The sequence below is a fragment of the Lepus europaeus genome, chromosome 13 (assembly GCF_033115175.1).
Source record: "Lepus europaeus isolate LE1 chromosome 13, mLepTim1.pri, whole genome shotgun sequence".
Classification (NCBI taxonomy): Eukaryota; Metazoa; Chordata; class Mammalia; order Lagomorpha; family Leporidae; genus Lepus; species Lepus europaeus.
The window spans coordinates 23837091-23855953 of record NC_084839.1 but is presented as its reverse complement, the minus strand read 5'-3'; the positions used below and the strand labels follow the sequence as shown (position 1 = coordinate 23855953).

At 64.2% G+C, this 18863-nt stretch overlaps 2 protein-coding genes across 4 annotated transcripts; both read right to left on the bottom strand.

The window, feature by feature from the left end:
* Positions 1-174: 174 nt before the first annotated feature.
* Positions 175-10945, bottom strand: KHK (ketohexokinase). Of its 3 annotated transcripts, none has more exons than XM_062209126.1 (8): positions 10435-10945; positions 6325-6441; positions 4323-4457; positions 2297-2369; positions 1516-1662; positions 743-831; positions 505-662; positions 175-418 (listed from the first exon to the last, which is right to left on the bottom strand). In XM_062209126.1, exons 1-8 carry the CDS (start codon positions 10524-10526, stop codon positions 333-335), a joined length of 897 nt encoding a protein of 298 aa, XP_062065110.1. In that variant the 5' UTR covers positions 10527-10945; the 3' UTR covers positions 175-332. The 3 variants fall into 3 exon arrangements, with proteins under 3 accessions (XP_062065110.1, XP_062065109.1, XP_062065111.1); XM_062209125.1 differs by lacking the exon at positions 4323-4457 and adding an exon at positions 3998-4132 and having other exon boundaries at positions 10435-10926; XM_062209127.1 differs by lacking the exon at positions 4323-4457 and having other exon boundaries at positions 10435-10933.
* Positions 10946-11200: 255 nt separating this feature from the next.
* Positions 11201-18417, bottom strand: EMILIN1 (elastin microfibril interfacer 1). The gene is made up of 8 exons (XM_062209124.1): positions 17878-18417; positions 16961-17086; positions 16316-16518; positions 13259-15193; positions 12743-12859; positions 12353-12370; positions 12111-12248; positions 11201-11906 (listed from the first exon to the last, which is right to left on the bottom strand). The coding sequence occupies exons 1-8, from the start codon at positions 18045-18047 to the stop codon at positions 11569-11571; spliced, it is 3045 nt and encodes a 1014-aa protein (XP_062065108.1). The 5' UTR covers positions 18048-18417; the 3' UTR covers positions 11201-11568.
* Positions 18418-18863: the final 446 nt, after the last annotated feature.

Below are 18863 nucleotides of genomic sequence, written 5' to 3'. Positions count from 1 at the left end.
CTCTGAGGACAGGGCTGGTGGCAAGGCTGGGGCACTTCCTGCTGCCCTGGCTTGGGCAGCGCCTCCTTGGAGCGGCCTGGGTGGGAAGGTCAAGTTGAGGAATGGAGGGGAGGAGGGAGGACTGTGGTTGGAAGCTGTGGGAGTCCCCAGCCACCAGGAAGCAGATAGAGGGGATGCCGGCTGGGAAGGAGGTTTATTTGCTCTGTGGCTCTGCAGGGAGAGGGTGGGAGGCGACACAGGGCACACGCAGACCCCTCCCCACGGCCAGCAGGAAGCAGGGCAGCTGGGAAGCCAGGCTGGACACGCGGGCGATGCCTGCGCCTGGGGGCCTCTCACACGATGCCGTCGAAGCCGTGCACGCCACACTTCTTGCCGGCCACCTTGCAGCCAAACCTCAGCGCCTCCAGCATGCTCTTCCCTGCAGCAAGGACACACAGCTGGGACCGCCTGGCGCGGTAGGGGCGCCGGATTGGGCCGGCTCTGCCGCCCCCGCCGGGTACTCACCCTGGGACAGGCTGAAGATGACGGAGGCATTGAAGGTGTCTCCTGCCCCTAGGGTATCCACCACTCGTGGGGGCGACACGGCGTCGGAGTGCAGCAGCTGGCCGTCCGGGCCCAGCGCGTCGGCGCCCTGCTCGGCCCAGGCGCAGACCAGCGTGGCCCTGCAAGATCTGGCCTCAGCCCGCCACGCCACCAGGGCGGACCCAGCCCCGCACGGCCCCTTCTGCGTCCCGCGGCTCACCCTTTCCGCACACGCGAGTACAAGCCCCTGAGGGCTTCCTCCGCGGAGCCGAAGCCCAGGTGCCTGGCCACGTCTTTGCTGACAAACACCTGCGGGCGGCGGGGGAGAGGCCAGGTCACACGCAGCTCGCCTAGCACGGGATCCCACTGTCGCGCAGAGCGGATGTCTACACTGCGGGACAGCGCTAGTCTGTTCGGAGACCAGAGGCCCCAGGAGCGCCCTCTGGGGGCGGGGCGGGTGCCGGCCTCGGCGCGCAGTTGCCGGTCTCCGCCGCCCCACGGCTGCGCGTCCACATTCCCCGCAGCCAGGACAACGGAGGACTCCAGGGCTCCCTCCACACCAGCTGCACGACGGGGGTCTCACCCCCGGCAGGCAACGGAAGACCGGGAGGCGGCGCCTTGGGCGTCCGGAGATTCCTCTGGGTGGCAAGGTTGGGGACCAAGACCACATGCCACATTCCCAGCTCTGCCCAGATGTACCTCTCCCGGCTCCTACTCCGCCCCTCATTGCCTAGAGGGAAACAACGAGGAGGCCCAGAGAGGAGATGCTTCTGGCCAGGTCCAAGACCCCTGGGCACCCTAACCCCCGCACTCTCCGGGAGTGGACAGTCTGCTCCCTGGCCACTGCTGAGCTCAGAGCTGGAGGTCTGCGACCCTCCAATACCACCAAGCCAGAGGCTGGGGTGCCAGCACGGGGGAGGGGTGGGTAGGGCCAGGGGATGCTGGAAGGATGCTGGACGCTGGGAGCAGCACACCGGCTCCGTGCGCACTCACCACGTCTCCATAGCCAAACAGCTGGAACAGCTCCTCCCGGGGCTTCTCTATCTCCACGGACACCCGGATCCTCTGCTCGGCAGGCTGCCTGGCGTTGTGCTGTTCTATCCGCTGCAGCATTTTCACCTGCTCCGATGCATTCCGTCCCTGGGGCCGGGAGGGGCAACTTAGGGCCCGAGGGCACTGTCCAGCTGATCTGGCTCATTCCTGCCCCCTGCTGGGACTCTGGGTGGATGGGGGGCTGGGAGTAGGGGACAAGGACTGGGAAGAAGTTGGGCTGCAACCCCTTGCTAAGTTACAAAATTCAGGAGCTGTCATGGACCTTGCAGACTTCATCAAATGGCTCTCCCATGTCACAGATGAGAAAATAATGAATAAAAGCTCTGAAGGCCCTACAGCAAGTTCAATGACAGGGCTAGGATTAGAACTCAGGACTTCTCAAGGTTCCCTCTAAAACGTCCATCTTGGAGGCAAAGGTCTAGTTCCCTGCGTTTGGGAGCTCTTGTTCCCGCTTCCTGGATGCAATGGGTTGGAGGATACAGAGCCGGCCTCCTGCCAGAGGACCTGCTGGACTGTGCCCGGAGCCAGGGCCCCTCCTGCGTGTGTTTCCGGGCCTGAGTTTCCCCATCTGAAAATGGAAGGAAGGGTGGAGAGGGGCCTCGGAGCTGGACGCATCTACTTCTAGGTGCTCCATGGTTCAAAGACACCAAGGAAGGGGCAGAACACGTGGGCGGGGCTGGCCAGTTGAGTTCCTCAAAAAGCAGGCCGGGGCGGGGCTTGCCTCAATGTGGATCCACTTGAACCGGGTCAGATCAACCTTCTCAAAGTCCTTAGCAGACACATCTGGCAGGTTCCTAGGTCACAGGATGGAAAGGACAGAGAAGGGCCTGGTGAGGTCAGCCGGGGCTAGGCTGTCATGGGCTGCTGGGGACTGCGCCCGGCACTGCAGGCAGCATGGCAGGCGGCTGGATCTACAGCTCAGGAGCTTCAAGTTCAGCTCCCGAATGGGCCCTGCCCCAGTCTCCCAGGGTGCCTGGTCTTGAGGTTGAGACTCAACAGCAACACCGGACACAAGGGGCCAGCTCTGTGTGCCTCGGAGACCATGTCTCCCAGAATGCTCTAAGAGCACTGGGAACTACAGTTCCCAGAATTCCCCTTGCCAGTGCACACAACTCCCAGGAGGCAGTGCCCCAGCAGACTCCAAAGCCCTGGGGGATCCTGCAGGGAAGCTTGGTCTATCATGCCCGTTTCTGTATTGGGAGCACCCGCCATGCGTCCAGAGCCCCCGTGACATCTCTGAGGTCAGGGTTGGCGGCGGCGAAGAGTTTATATTTGGCCAGCTTAGGCATGGAGACTCAGAAGGGGTCTGCCTCCACCTTGCTTGGCGGGAGCCCCACCCCACCCCCTCCATGGCCCACGGCCCAACTCCATGTTCTGTGGGCCAATCCTTTGTCCACTTCACTAGCTGCGTGGCCGGGGCCCTTCTGAGGCTGCTTCCCCTCTGCCTCTCAGCCCAGCTGCAGCTGGATGTAGCATCTGTGCACGCGCCTGGACTGAGGCCAGCCGGCAATACACCTCTCTCCCCAGAGCCCCTCCCTGTGAATCCCAGGTGCGTCCTCGAGCCAAGGAGCTACAGAGTATTGCCCAATGAGCAGTTCACTGGGATTGCCCAGTCTGAAGGTCACCTCTGGAATGGCGGGGCGCCCACTCATTCGCTGGGACATACAGAGCCCAGGGACCCTGCAGCTGATCCTGGGCTGCCTGCCCCTCCCCCATGTCCCTTGGTCAGGGTGAGCAGGCAGGGAGGGAGCCTGAACCCTGGGGCGCTGGGCTTGGGCCCTCCCAGCCCCAGTGCAGCCCCCCGCACAGATTCCTGGTCCCTGAACCTCAGATTCATCAGGAGGGAGTCACCCCCACTTTCTCCCCCACGGGTTAGCACCCCATCAGATGAGCCTGATCTGCTGCCCAGCGCCCCTGCTCCCTGCCCTTCAGGCATGACTGAATGGTGTGTGGTTGTCTGGTCCCGATCCTTTGTGCTAGAACCCTCAGAGCTCTCAGCTGGCTGGAATATACCCCAGCTCCTTGGTGCATGCTGCAGGCTGGCATTTGCAGAGCTGACCCTGCACAGTCCCGTGGGCCCCTTAGCCCTTCTGGGCTTAAGATGGGTTGAATCGCATCCCCCACCCCCCTCTCCTGGGAGCACTTTCCCCGCACCCACACCCAAGCCACTGATTGACTAATTATGGAGGAATCACATCATCAATTACATTTGGTGCAGGCCTAGTTACCAGGCACAATGGAACCCGTCCCTTTCCACCCTACTTCTCCCCTAATTGAAGACAATTCTGCAATCACGGCACAGTTTGGCGTGGGGGCAATTTCTGGTGCAGAGAAGCCACAGAGGGGCAGCTGGGATGCCCGTGGTGGCGGTGAGGAAGCAGGCTGATTGGTGGGTGGTGGAGGGTGAGGCCGGGGGCCTTACGTGTCGTAGAGCACAATGGTACGGGAGCCATTGGTGCTGTTGACGATGCAGCAGGAGCAGGGGGTCTCTCCCCTGTCCTGCCAGGCCACCTGAGACACATCCACGCCCCGCCGCCTGAAGTCAGCCACCAGGAAGCTTGGGGTGGAATCCGAGCCAGGGGAAGGGCAAGGAGACACAGGTTAGAGCCTGCACGGGCCGGGGCCTCCCAGGCCAGTGGGGAGGGGGTGTGGCTGCACACAGCCCTCTGGGAGAAGGTCCTTCTGTGGGGTTTGGTGACGGCAGTGGCGGCGGCAGCAGCTGGCAAGGTGCAGACAGGTGTACAAACCTGTAGGCGTGGAGGATGGTGCGGCTCCCAGTGGCCTCACTGACGATGACTGTGGAGGTGGGGACAGAGCCCTGGGTCTGAAAGACTGTGTAGCGTAGGTCCACAGAATAGCGGCGCAGGTCCTCCAGGACAAAGCTGCCAGGGCAAGCGAGCCAGGGGGTGCAGTTCGACGAAGGTTGAGGGGAGCACAGCGTAGCTGGCAGGGAGGGCAGAGGGACAAGCAGAGGGGCTAGGAGAGAGTGAGGCATCACGGTCTTGCCACTGGCTGTGCAGAGGGGCAGGAGAGGCAGGGCTGCAGAGCCCGGGGCTCAGAGCGACAAGAAAGAACATTCCTGCAGATCCTGGCAGAAGCACCCTCCAACCCTGACTCCGTCTTCCAATCCAACTCAGGTTGGAAAGGACCGGCTCCTGCTCACAGAGGAAGGAGCGGGTGGATTTGGGGCCTAGACCCTGCGCCCTGTTGGAACCAAGTAGATGTGGGCACTGGCCCGGGGCCCAGTTAATCATTAATCACCAGGGTGAGACTTGGCACACCCCCACCTCTCCCAGCACGCTCAGCCCCACGCCCTGTGGCCCTGTCCTCTCAGAGTCCCCTTCCTGACCTAAGCTCTCACTCCATGCCTGCCTCTCCTGGATACCCATCCAGGAAGTGGGGCCGCCCTGGAGACCTGCTCACTTCCTATTCTCCAGCAGCTGGGAGAGCTGGCTTCCAGGACCTGGAACCCCTCAGGCTGGGCCTGGACAATTACCCAGAATTCCCTCCAGCCAGCGTGAGCCCACGGGTGCCGTCAGGAAGACTGCAGCTGCAGGTGAACAAGGAGGCCCACCCTGGAAACGTGCTGTTCTGTGTGCAACAGCCCAGCGGTGCAGCCGCCACCCGGGGCCCCTCACCAGGACCTCCCCCTGCTTCCAACAATACAGACGCTGCACAAGACAGATCTGCAGGTCCCAAATCAGGGCATCGGCACAACTCAGGGATTCTCTACGTGGCCTTCCCAAAGCATCATTCGGATGGGTTGGTTTGCCAAACAACTATGCACACCTCCAGTGCCTGGCACATAGTAGGTGCTCATTAAATGTCTGTTGCCCACACGGGGTGCGTTCTGAACAGGTCACCCCGTCAGCACGACTGTTGCATTCAGGAAGATCTCTCTACCCCCTAAGCCAGCACTGCGGTCCCGCCCCTAACGAGGCGGAGAGGAGCTACTGACAAGGGCAAAGAAGGGAGCAGCCCTGGGCCCCGAGGCCCTCTGTCCTGTCTCACATGGCAGGTGCTCGCCTCCCGTTCACTGTACCCATTCTCCAGGGTGGGGAGTTTGGCCGTGGCTCAGGTGGTTGGGCTCCGGCAGCCCCCCTCAATCTAGAGTTCAAAGGACTGCACTTCACAAGCCAGCAACCTGGCAGCCTGCCCCGGTGCCCACAGCGGGCAAAGTGTGGGCCTCACCTCCCGATAAGTGCGTGCTGAGCTGGCAGCACCAGGGGTCAAAGGGCTCCTGAGCCCTCGCAGCAGCCAACGTGGAGAAAGCGTGCGGGCCACTTATGGGCTGCGGCCCCACAGCCAGCTGGGAGCTGTGGGTTCTGGGCCCAGCATGGGCACGTGCTTTCGGGGTGTCCTGGACAGGAACTCTCACCTGCCCTGCCCCTCCCCTGGGACCATGGATGAGGGAGGGCGAGTTAGTGTGTCCCTAACTGCCTAGGCCCCACTGCAGCCGGGATAAGGCACTTGGGAAGGGCAAAGGCAAATCCACGGCAGCCTGTAGGAAGCAAGGAAGGAGAAGCCGGGGAAGCCAGAGCAGGCTCCAGGCAGGGGCCAGGAAAGCAGCTGTGGACGCAAAACCTGTGCAGCAAAGCATTGGGCCACCGCCCGCCACCCCGCCCCACCTCCGGGGCGCTGCACCCCTCCACCCAGCTCCCCTTTCTCATACCCCACACCCCAGGGTTCTGCCCCACTCCACCTCCCCCAAGGCAAGCCTCCTCAGTAGGCACCCCCTCCTGGACTCACTCGGCAACGTGGTCGGCAGCCAGCGAGCCCATGAAGGCACAGGGGGCTCCGAGCAGGGACAGCACAGTGCAGGAGTTGGACGCGTTGCCTCCACGCTGCCATCTCTGGGACAAGCACCTGCGAAGAACAAGGGGGGTCCCTGCAGGTCCAGCGGGCTGGCCTGGGAGACCAGGGCCAACCCCCGACCCCTGGGACAAGGGGGTCCCTGCAGGTCCAGCAGGCTGGCCTGGGAGACCAGGGCCAACCCCAACCCCTGGGACAAGGGGGCCCCTGCAGGTCCAGTGGGCTGGCCTGGGAGACCAGGGCCAGCCCCCGACCCCTGGGACAAGGGGGTCCCTGCAGGTCCAGCGGGCTGGCCTGGGAGACCAGGGCCAACCCCAACCCCTGGGACAAGGGGGCCCCTGCAGGTCCAGCAGGCTGGCCTGGAAGACCAGGGCCAGCCCCCGACCCCTGGGACAAGGGGGTCCCTGCAGGTCCAGTGGGCTAGCCTGGGAGAACAAGGGCCAACCCCAACTCCTGGGACAAGGGGGGTCCCTGCAGGTCCAGCAGGCTGGCCTGGAAGACCAGGGCCAACCCCCGACCCCTGGGACAAGGGGGTCCCTGCAGGTCCAGTGGGCTGGCCTGGGAGAACAAGGGCCAACCCCAACTCCTGGGACAAGGGGGTCCCTGCAGGTCCAGTGGGCTGGCCTGGGAGACCAGGGCCAACCCCCGACCCCTGGGACAAGGGGGTCCCTGCAGGTCCAGTGGGCTGGCCTGGGAGAACAAGGGCCAACCCCAACTCCTAGAACAAGGGGGTCCCTGCAGGTCCAGCAGGCTGGCCTGGGAGACCAGGGCCAACCCCAACCCCTGGGACAAGGTGGGTCCCTGCAGGTCCAGCGGGCTGGCCTGGGAGACCAGGGCCAACCCCAACCCCTGGGACAAGGGGGCCCCTGCAGGTCCAGTGGGCTGGCCTGGGAGACCAGGGCCAACCCCAACCCCTGGGTGGGGGCCCACAGGATGCAAGGACCAGCAGACCCTGCTGCACAGAAACCATCTAGGCCACTGGCTCGTTTCCTAGATGACATAACTGGGGCTCAGCCAAGGGAAGGGGCTCAGTCAAGGGCAGGTCTAGAAATTCACAGCAGTCAGGGTCGACGGTTCCATCTGTTCCAGAGGTGTCAGGAAACCACTCACCCCAAGCCATCATCAATGGGGGCTCCACTGACTGAGCCACTGGTCCCCAGCCAGTCAGAGGGGCTCCCACAGGCCAGGGCCTGCAGCCAGGGCCTCAGAGACTGTGTCTTCCCCAGGGCATCACACTTCCTACCTGTCCCTGTCCCTGAGAGCCACTTGAAGAATAACCCCCGAGTTAGGAAATGAGTAAGGCAGGACAGCAAGCCTGGACGCTGGGCTCATTCGGAGTGTGGGCGGGAGGGCTAACTCTTATGATTTCAAATGTTAAAAAGAGGGGCTGGGGCCAGCACTGTGGCATAGCTGGTTAAGCCACTGCCTGTGATGCCAGCCAGGTTCAAGTCCCGGCTGTTTCATTTTCCGAGCCAGCTCCCTGGTAATGTGTCTGGGAAAGCAGCGGGAGATGACCCAAGTGCTTGGGCCCCTGCACTCACGTGGGAGACCCGGATGGAGTTCCAGGCTCCTGGCTTTGGACTGGCCCAGCCCTGGTAGTTGTGGCCATTTGAAGAGTGAACCAGCAGATGGAAGACCTCTCTCTCTCTCTCTTCTCCTACTCTCTCTCTCTAACTCTGCCTTTTTAAAAAATTTTTTTTTTCTCCATCCTTTTTTCCTCCATCCTTTACTGAAAATCTGTCAAAGGGAAATGAACAAGATACTCCCGAAGGGCTTCGGTGTCATCGGCAACCCAAACGGTAAGTCAGGCACACCCACGAGCTCCTTCCGGCACGCTGAGCGCTAAACCGGCTGGGCTGCTGCCTATTTCCATGGAGCCACTTCCAAAATAGCCCTATAATAATTATTACGGTCATGGCACTCGCAGTAAGAGGAACAAAGAACCAGTAACTCGGAGAAATCATTGAATGGGGATGTGTAGGCCAATGCCTGTTTGTACACAGAACTTAACCCCGAAGCTCCCTTCAGACTGGGGAAATGGGGAACCCAATCTCACAGGATAGAAAGAGGAGGGACTCGTTTGTAAAGGGCCCATGGCGCTCAAGTTCTGTGCTTTGGGGAAACCGGCATGCAAGGAAAGGAGGTGTCCAGCCACACAGCTGACAGCAGAGCTGGGCTCCCTGGCTGCAAAGCCAGTGCTGTTTACCCTGTATTTTATTTTATTTTTTTAATAAGAAGTAGTTAGGCCCAAGCTTTGGTGGGGCTCCTAAAAAAGGGTATGGAAGTCTGCTCTGTGCTAAGCCTTCCCAGTCACTGATACCTGCTGTGCAGAAGGGCTCAGCTGGAGGAGGCTGCTCTGTGGCAGGGGCCACTCCCCGTGCGTCTGAGGGAGCTCCAAGCGGCAGCTCCTAGAAGTCCCCAGCAACTGCTGAGCGCAGAGACCCTGAGCCCAGTGATGCTGAGATGCCCAGCAAGGGAGGAGTCCCCGCCTCAGAGGGGAGGGGGACACCAGAGCCCAGGCTGTGCTGAGCAGAGCCCCAGGCTGAAGGGAGGGGAGGCACGCCTGGAGGGCAGGAGACATGGCCAGCTTGGGAAGCATTCAGTAGAAGGACACCTGGCCTGGCCCCCACCTTGTGAGCCTGCCCTGTCCTTGTGGGAGCCAGCAGCACCCCACCCCCACCCCGCAGAGCAGTAGAAAGAGGCCCTGGGGTCTTCCCCAGACCCTGCACAGCCCTTGGAGACCCTGTGGCAGTGGAATTGGCACCACTCCCCCAAGAGCAGCCCTGACCCCTCATTGTGCACGGTGGCCTGGGGCTGGCTGCACCCTGGAAAGTGAGTAAGGTCTATGCAGCAACACCCTGACTCTCTTCCGCACTGTCCCTGCACCTGTGGCAAGCAAACCCTGTGCCCAAAGCACAGGGTCAACTCCGCCAGCCAGGCAGCAGCAAAGGTTCAGGGAGTGCAGGAGCCGGCGCGAGGCTGGAGTGCTCGGTTCTGAGCCCAGACACGCGAGTGGGGATGCCGCTGATGAACCTTGCGATTTCTCCACATCTTCAGCTTCTTCCTCTGCACAGAGTTGACTGATCCTTGCACGGTTCCCACGGGCGTCAACCCTGCCCGGTCTCTCTCCCGCAGCCAGCCTCAGGGCCATCTTGTCAGAGGCAGCCTTGAGCTGTCTTTTATCTGGTTCTGGGCTGAGCCACCGGAGAGCCGTGAGCACTTCCCAGGGTCCCTGCCACACGGGAGGTGTCTCCACGGCAGCACCCTATCACGTGCAGGTGTAACCACCACACAGGACTTTGCAGCTTCTACCAGGCGACTGAGAAGGATGTTTTCCGGAATGCTCTTCCCTGACCTTTGTCAAATCGACTTCTGGTAAACTCCTTGTGGAATTTAGCTCCAGGGAAAACTGGCTCCCAAACCACCTCTCCCATGGCATCCCCAGCACCGCCTCGGGTGCCAGCAAGCCTTGGGCCAAAGCTCAGATACCACGGTTTTAAATGTGCTGGAACCTTCTAACTGCTCATACCTCTTACCCTAAGCGACTTCAGATCTTTTTTAGAAACAGGCAAGATATATGCAAGGCCGTCAAACAGTTTGTGGAAATGCATATTATGAAAGAAAAAAAAAAACTACATGGATTTCAAAATAGTTTGCACAAAAACAAATATTTTCAATCCGTTTTCCCATGAATCTCTTGATGCACCCTCCGATATGTGGCACATAGGTTGGAAGAACGCGTTTAGAGGCAAGTGCACACTCCCGGGGTGGGCGGTGGGAGCGCCGGGCCGCCAGCTGTCTGCCCTGGGGTAAATCGCTTCCTCTCTGTACTTGCTGATCGGCAACACGGGAATCCTGAGACCTAAGCCGATGGGCTCCACAAGCCTGCGACCATTATTTCTCCTCTCCCACTAAGAGCCCCCCAGGCTTCCCCGGCAGAGAGGGCTGGACCCTCGCGGCCTCACTGCGGGGTCCCTGGCTAGCAGCCCAGTGGTCTTGGCCGCGGGCCACACACGCAGGGCTTCGGAGGGGCCCGGGCGCCCCTACCTGCTGTCCGTGTCCTCCTCCGGGTACTTGTCCACTACATTGATGACGTCCAGCACCACTAGCCCCACGCACAGGATCTGCTTCTCCTCCATGAGGCTGCGCCCGAGCTCTGGGCCCGCCAGGCTGTCGGAGTGCCTTCCCGGGCCCTGCCTCTTATCCCGCAGGGCCGGGTCCCGCTCCCAGGGGCTGCCCCGGCTCCTCCCCCGCGTGCACAGCTCCTCCCCCGGGAGTCCACGGCGGCGGCGCCGGAGGGTGCAGGGAACACAGCAGGGCCCTGGCCGCCGCAGCCCAAGGGCCCAGGCCGGCCCAAGAGGGCCGTCCCCGAGGTCTCCCCGAAGCGGCCGGCCTGGCCTCGCAGGTGACAACGCCTCCCACTCCCGGGCCTCAGCTTCCTCGCTTGTCGCCCGGGCTCGGGGTGGACGCAGACCTAGCTAGAGAGCGCGGTGAAGCAATCGGCCGCACGCAAGGATAAAGGGCACGAGTACCGCGCCACCTGCCCGCCCTCCGCCGCACCTGCCGCTCTGGCTCTGCGCCCTGCACCCGCGGGGCTGAGCGCGGCCTCGCGACCCGAGCCCAGGCCCCGCGACCCGAGCCCTCCGAGCCCTCACGCCCGCCCGCTCGGTGGGCACCGGACGTCACGTGACGCGAGACGCCACTGAGCGCCCCCTGGCGGACGCGGGCGGAACCGGCGTGACCGCGAGAGCCGCGCGGCACCCGGCGGCGGCGGCGGCGATTGCGGGCGCCGGGCCTGGGGTCCTCTCCGTGCGTTGCCATCTTCTCCCGCCCGGTCCCGTGTACTCCTGCCTACCCCGGAACATGGACTGGAGCGGAACGGCTTGTTTTGTTTTGTAGAAAAAAAATCAAGTGTGTTTATTCGTCAATAGTTTCGTATGGCGGTGGGGGCCGGAGCCCGCTCGGGAGAGCCCCGGAGTTGGCCCGCAGGGCTGGTGGAAGGACGGAGGGGCGAGCATCGGGCCTCCGCAGTCCGGGTCCTGGAAGGGGCTCAGGCCGGAGCTGGGCTGGGGGCGCTGAGTCCCCGAGGCTGGGCGCCCAGAACGGCGCTCCGTGCCAGGCGGGGCCCGCCGGCTCATTGGCGGGCGCAGACACTTGAGAGCGGTGAGGTCGGCCTCCTGTCTACACCTGTTCCAGCTCCAGGTCCGCGTAGAGCAGGGCCCCGCTGAAGATGGTGAGCGGCTCCTCCGAGTGCGCCAGCTGCCCCATCACCAGGTCGATGCAGACCGTGTCCCCAGCCTGCAGCGGCAGGATGAGGCTGAACACGCCCAGAGCGCCGGGGCTCGGCTGGCTCTCCACCACGGGTTTGTTCTCCAGACCCTCGGGCTCGTAGCCGCCGGAGTCGATGCGGGCCACGCCCAGGTTGGAGCGGGACAGCACGGCCTCCACTTTCTCATGCCGGTGCCCAGTCAGTACCGCGCTCAGCAAGTAGCGTCCGGCCAGGGGTGCGGTGAACACGCCTGAGGACAAGGGTGGGCGTCAGGGGGGCTTCGGGGTGGGGGGCCAGGGGAGGCCCCGCGGAACGTTCAGTTGCTGTTGCATTCACTCAGAACAGGGCCTGGGCCAGAGCAAGCCCCGGGGTAGAGCGGGTGGGAGAAGGACTCCCCTCCCCTACCCGGGCGGTGAGGATGAAGGCAGGCAAGGCCCGTGTCCCCACTGCTCACCTGTCTCCGGGTCATAGTAGCCTCCGTCGTTGAGAAGGACCCTGTCGAAGGGGACTGTGCCTGGTTCAGACCGCGGCAGGCTCAGGGCAGCTGAAAATGCCACCCGGGGCGCATACACCGCAGGTGCCCCCTCCTCTCCTGGGGGGTGGGGTGGGGGGTAGGTTAGAGGAGCTCAGCACAGACCTGCCCCCCACTCCTCCCAAGTCCTCTGCCCCCCAGAATCAGAAGAGAGCTATACTCACCCTGTTCACCCTGGGGGCCTGTGGGAAGAGAAAGGAGAGCAGTCAGGAGCGCAGCTCTCGCTAAGTCATTCAGCAAACACTGGCTGAGCCTCCCCGCTGTGCTGCTACCCTGTGGATTTCAAGGCTCGGCTGCTGGGCCTTGAGCCCTCACCGCAGGCCCCACCACCACCACGCCAGATGGCCCCAGTAGGACCAGTCTTAGTCTCCAGGGCAGCAGTGGGGCCAGCATGGCCAATGGCAAACACGGCGACTGTCCCGGCTCCTAGTCGTCTGTCTGTCCACCACCAGCCAATCCCTCAGCCCTTTCCCTTCTCCGTCAAGTTCAGGGTGGAATGTCAAGCCTGGGGCTGCCCAAAGGGTTAGCGGCAGCCAGGGTCTTGGCCCACGTACCTGGTGGCCCAATGGGCCCCTTTTGTCCATCCTTGCCTGGAGGTCCCGGAGGTCCGGCAGGGCCTGGGGGCCCCTGCACCCCAGGAGGCCCTGGAGGCCCAGCCTCACCCGCAGGCCCTAGGGCGACAAAACTAAGTTGAAAAAGAACCAGAAAGGGAGTTTGCGAAGGCCAAGGAAAGCGGTGGCCCCACGGGTAGGGAAGGGGGCCGAAACAGGTGGGCCTCTGCAGGCTGACAAGGGGAGGGGGCCTGGCTTGCCCATGCCGGCTGTGTGGCTGGCAGAACAAGATCACACCTCCACCCACAGGCCTGGCTGAGCGGCTGGGCGACACGAGGGAGCTGGGACCTCCCACCATCTCCTGGGACAGGCTGGAACCCCCGAACAGAGGCTGGGGCTACAGTTCATGCGGGGCAGAGCAAGGAGAAAGCAGCTGAGCCGGAGGCTGGGCTGCTACAGGGTGAGGGGAGACAGAAAGGGCTTGGAGGGGGTCCCCCCGTGCCTGATGCGGCCCCTCACCAGTGAGATCCTGCAGGCTGAGCTGGTGCAGACGGCCCTCCAGGAGCTGCAGCGAGCTGTTCAGGGCGCCGAGCCGCCTGCCCAGGCCGGCCTGCCCCCCCAACAGCTTCTCCAGCAGGGCCGCCTGGCTCTGGCTGGTGCTGTTAGTTTCCCGTAGCCCGGCCCAGAGGCCAGCCACGTGCCTGGAAAGGCCCTCACGCAGGCCCTGCAGTCCCCCAGCCACGGTGTCCAACCGCTCACAGACCCCTTCGAGACGGCCCAGTCGTCCCTCCAGGCTGGGGCACTGGCCGGCCTGTGCCTGCCCCTCCTCCAGGCCTCGGAAGCGTTCCTCGCTCTCTGTGGCGTGCTCTGTGGCCTCCTGCTGCAGCCTGTTAATCTCTGAGATAATGCTGTCCTTGGTGGCCCCCAGGTCGGCCAGATCAGCACCCTGGCCCTCCACGGTGGTCTGCAGCTCGTGCAGGGAGTCATTGAGGGAGCTAAAGGTGAGAATAACTTCCGAGAGCTCTCCTTGCAGGGCCTGGAGGGCCGAGCCTGAGCTGCCCCCAAACACGCTGAAGCCGTCCAAGGGCCCACGGCTCGGTCCCCCAACACCTGGACCGGCCCCAGGGCTCCGTGGAGGGAGCAGGGGGCAGGAGCAGCGCTCCACGCCATCCCGAAGGCGGCCCAGCTCCTCCTGGACACCACCGCAGGCCCCACAGCCCTCCTCCCCGCGGGCCTGCAGCAGGCTCTCCAGCTGGCCCAGCCGCGTGGCCGTGACGTTCAGCCCCAGCGTGAGTTCTGCAGCTGCCTGGTCCTGTGCATCCATGCGCTCCTGCAGCCGGCCCACAACCCCTTGCAGCCTCTCCAGCACGGCCTGCCGGGCCTCTCCTGCCGCTCCCACCTGGTGCAGGCCGGAGCCCACCAGCCGCAGCTGCCCCTCGCTGTCTAGCACCCTGCGCTCCAGGGCACTGAGGATCTCGCTGACCTGAGAGTCCTGCTCCCCAGGGGCCCCGGAGCAGAGCTGTCCACACGCCTGCACCGCCCCCGCCACCTGCTCTTCCAGCAGGTCCAGTCGCCCAGCCAGCTCCCCGCTCACGTTGGCCACCCGACCCTCCAGCTTCTCTAGCCGGCCTGGGGCAGCGGGCAGCCAGTGGCCGAGCCCTCCAGGTCTCCCAGGCCAGCCCTCCTCCTGCTCGTCTGAGGGACCCAGGGTGGAGTTGAAGCGGTCCTCCAGGCGGGAGAGGCGGGAGACTAAACTGGTGTAGCCCTGAGGATGGCCCCCCTGGCCCGCGGCGCCGCCCAGCTCCGTGCCGCGCCTCCCGCTCAGCACCGTCACAGAGCCGGCCACCACGTCCAGCCTGCGCTCCAACTCCCCCAGGCGGCGGCCCAGCTCCGGAGGGCAGCACTCCGGAGGCGGCCTGCGGCCCGCGGCCGGCCCAGCCAGCGGCCGCTGCCGCTCCTCCGCAGAGGCCAGCAGCTTCTCCAGGGCTCGCAGCCGCTCCCGGTCCTCCTGCTGCTGCCGGCGGAAGCCGTCCAGCCCCGCCAGGCACACGGAGCACGACTCCTGCAACCGGCGCTCCAGCTGCCGCAGCAGCTCCTCACTGGGGCCAGGCGAGGCCGGGGTCTGGCCGGGAGCCCTGCCGCTGCCGCCGCCGCCGCCGCCGCCGCTCCCGTGATGGTTGTTGAGATGGCCCAGCTCCTGGTCGTGCGTGGAGACGCGGTTGTCGAGGAGCTGCAGCTGCTGCTGGATCTCGTTGAGGGTCTCGTGCACGCCGGGCCGGGCGGCTGCGTCTGCCGGCTGCTGCCTCCCGTTGAAGGCCGTCTCCACGGCTTTCTGCACGTCTTCCGCCAGGCGCCCACTCAGGCCCTGCAGGACACCCCGCAGGCCTTGCAGCTCCTTCGTCAGGCTCTGCACCTGCTCCTCCAGCTGCTGTACCTTCTCGGACTCCCCAGGACCTAAGGGTGGGGGGTGGGGAGAGGCAGAGGGCAGAGAGGCTGGACCTCAGAGCTCTGGGACTGCTGCCCAGACCCCCCTGTCCAGCAGGAGTCAGGCCCAGGCTGCTTGCAGGCCGGAGCCCATCTGCCTCTCCTTGATTTGAGCAAAAGAAAAAAGGAACCTCAATTCACTGACGCCTCTAGGGCGAGTTTGAACCTGGCTCTGTTCCCCTTACAACAGCTCCCCCGGACAAATACTATTAATTCTCCCCACTGTATAGACTGGGAAACAGAGGACCAGAGATGCTAGGGCACTGATCGTGGCGCACTGGTTAAATGAGCGGCAAAGCCAATTTCAAACCCAGATCATCTGGCCACCACGCCCATGTCCTTTCCACCTATCCACAGTGTCACTTGACTTTGTGGACTTGGCTACCTCACTGTGGAATGAGAACGACCCTCGCTGTCTCCCGTCAAGCGGAGCAAGGTGGGGTTGGCAGAGAGGCCCGTTGGCCATGCTGCGCTGGAGCTGCGACTGGGCATCAAGTCCCTCCAGCACCGCGGGGACACACAGAGGGCCTGTGGCCAGCCAGCTGGGGCTCTGGCTGCCTAGTCAGACAGACAGCCAGCAGTTCCTGTTTCCATAATTATGGCGTGGCTATCTCGCTGGCAGGAAAGCACAGCGCATCCGGAGTGCCCGGCACACAGGGAGGAGAAGCCGTGGGAACTGCTGCATTCTGGGATCTGCAGTCTCCGGAGGCCACGGGGCGGCCTGGGACCCAGAGTCAGGTGCAGTGCATGCTAGGACTTGTAGTCTCAGCTGTCCCCCACAGACCCAGCTCCTCAGAGGAATGCCCCCTTCCTCTCACAGCTGTTCCCAGCTAGGGAGGATCCTGGCCACACGTGGGCGTGCGAGAGCACTCCCCTCTCTCTGCCTTCTTTTTCTCTTGCTTTCTAGCTGTCCGCACGTGCACACACGCGCGCGCACACACACAGAGCAAGGCGTGCACGGGGAGTTTCAGGGATCTCAGGAACTCCCTCCTCTCTGACTTGGAGTGCGGCTTCCCGTCGGCAGCCTGGCCCGCGCTGTCCGCTCAGGACGGCTCCCCCTCCCCCCCCACCCCCAGCAGCTCCCTTGCTCACCTTCTCCCCCAAGTCCGCTCAGGTGGCTGCCTGCACTGGAGCCAGAGAGGTTGGGGCGGGCAGGCCGGGGCCGAGGCTGCGGCGTGGAGGGTGCAGGGCCCTCGGCACAGTCATCGCCCCCATACCCCTGACAGCACCTCCACTCCATCTCCGTCACTGTCTTGTAGGCCACACGGTAGCGAGGCCGGAGGAAGCTGCGGTACCTGGCAGAAGCAGAGGCGGCCTCCTCAGTGCTGCCTGTCCCGGCAGGGACCCCGGCCCCTGTCCTCGGAGCCGCTGCTGGGGAAGGCCTGCCCTCCGGCTGGGTCCTCCTAGCTGTCCCGCATGTGGCCTTGCTCAGTTGACAGCTGTCAGCTTTCTGGCCAAGGGCCAAGTCCCTGCTCTTCCTCCCCTCGCCCTGTGCTAGGACCTCGATCTCCCCACCTTGTGGATGACCCGTCCCAGACCACCGAAGGCTTCTGGGCGCTTGCAGGAGAGGTCAATTTGCCCTCTGTGCCCCACTAGCCAAACTGTCGCCTCAGCACCTCCTCTGGCCAGAGCCCCAGGCCTGCCCCTTGCTATCTGCTTTGTACAACTCCCTGAGTCAGCACCCGCCTAATGCAGCTTCCACTGAGTGAGTGCCCACCCCAAGCTCTGGGGACTCACATGATGCTTCGGGGGCACTGGGGCTGACCCCAGCCACAGGGCTGGTAGTCTGGCTTGACAAAGGTCTCCACGCCATCCTCAAGGACACAGCTCACCGTCCGCGTCACCACGTAAGCACACCAGTTCCTGCGGGCACAACCATACCTGGACCCAAGCACCAGAGACACAGGCCCCAGAGGAGGCCCAGGGATGACCAGAGGGGCTGGTTCAAAAGAGCCAGGTCCTGAGTGGCCAGTGAGAGCCAGGGTCCTGGCAGGGGCAGGCCCCCACGCCTTCCTGTGTCTCAGGAGCAGATAAAGACTTTTCAAGATGGGAAGAGGCACAGACTGGAAAAGCGCACCCCGGAGAGGTCCACTCTCAGGACTGTGGGGTCCCGGGAAGCTTCCACATCGCGCAAGTGCTGGCGTCCCTTTCTGGCCCCGGCTCACTCCCAGCGTGGTAGGCTGAGTGCCAGCACTGGCCCAGGCCCTGACGGTGATCTCCTGGATGCTGGCTTCCACCCACCCCGCAGGGGAGAGGACGGGCAGGCAGGGGTCCTGCTCAGCTCAGGGTTAAGCAGAGAATAAGCCATTGATGAGCCCTGCCTCCCGGGGGGCTGGGAGCGGAGCAGGAGTGGGGTCAGGAGGACCCAGTGCTAGAAGGGGACAAAGGATCAGCCCCGAGGATCCAGGCTGGCGTACAGCTGGCAGCCGGCAGGAAGGCCTGGCCCACGCCCCTCACGCTCCCTCCGTGCCCAACTGCAGGTCCCCCCTCGGGAGGACGTGGGCGCCGATGCCCTTTAGGCTTCCACTGTTCAGGGGACCCTGGAAAAGGCCCGGCAGGAAGGCAGACCTGCGAGGGGCCACCTGGGCCTCCCCTGCCCTCCTTCCTGGGGACACTGCGTCCCGCCCGCCTCCGGCCTGGGCCCCAGAGCTTACCTGTGGCGGCTGGCAGGCCGGGGTACGCTGGGGGCCTGGGGCCCCCCGGGGCTGAGGGCACCGCCGCCCGCCGTGTAGAGGCTGTAACCTCGGGGAGGGTAGCTGGCGGCGCCCGCGGCCGCGGTCAGCAAGCAGCAGAGGCAGCAGCTCCAGAGGGTGCTGGGGGCCATGGCGGGGGCGCTCTGCGGGGCCTCAGAGGCACATCCCGGCCTGGCCGCCGGCGCGCTCCGCGGGACAGCGGACTCAGTCCCGTTGCCCGGCTTCCTGCAGGCAGCCCCCAGCCGCACGCACGCCGCCTCCCGGGCTGCCTGGGCTGACCCCTCTCCCCTCCTCTCCCCTCCTCAGGCTCCTTCCGCTCTCCCCTTCTCCACTCCTGAGGGGAGTCTGTTCTCAGCGCCCCGGCCCCCTCGGATGCTGCTCCTGCGCCCCCGCCCCCCGGCCACAGCTGGCTCTTCTCTCCTGATGGCCGGATCCTGGGGGTGACAGGGCTTTGCCCTAGTGGCCGTTCAGAGGCGCAAGAGCGGCTGTGGGGCGGCCGCCTCCTCTCTCCCCAGTCCCTCCCCTCCCTCCCCCTGTCTGGCTCCCGGTCCAGCCTCCCCCCACCTCTCCAACCATCGGGCGCCACATCTGCTTCTTGTTAACTCCGGGAAAGAGAGAGGGAGAAAAAAAAAAAAAAAAAAAGGAAAAACAGAAATGTGGAGTTGCCGCCGGGCCTGGGGCCAGCCTCTCAGACGGGGCACATGGAGCCAGAGCCACAGCTGGGAGGAGGCGTAGACAGGGAGCAGGGGCCAGCGCCACAGCTCTCAGGGGCCAGGGCCTCCCCTGGGAGAGAGGACTTGAGGGAGGGAGGGAGCCCGGCTGGTGGGGGCTGTGAAAGAGAAAAGAGACTCGCAGGGCTCAGCCAGACACCACTCACCATGCAGTCCAGCTGCTTCTTAGCACGCCCTGAGTCTCAGAGTGGGAAAGCCACTTGTCCAAGGTAACAC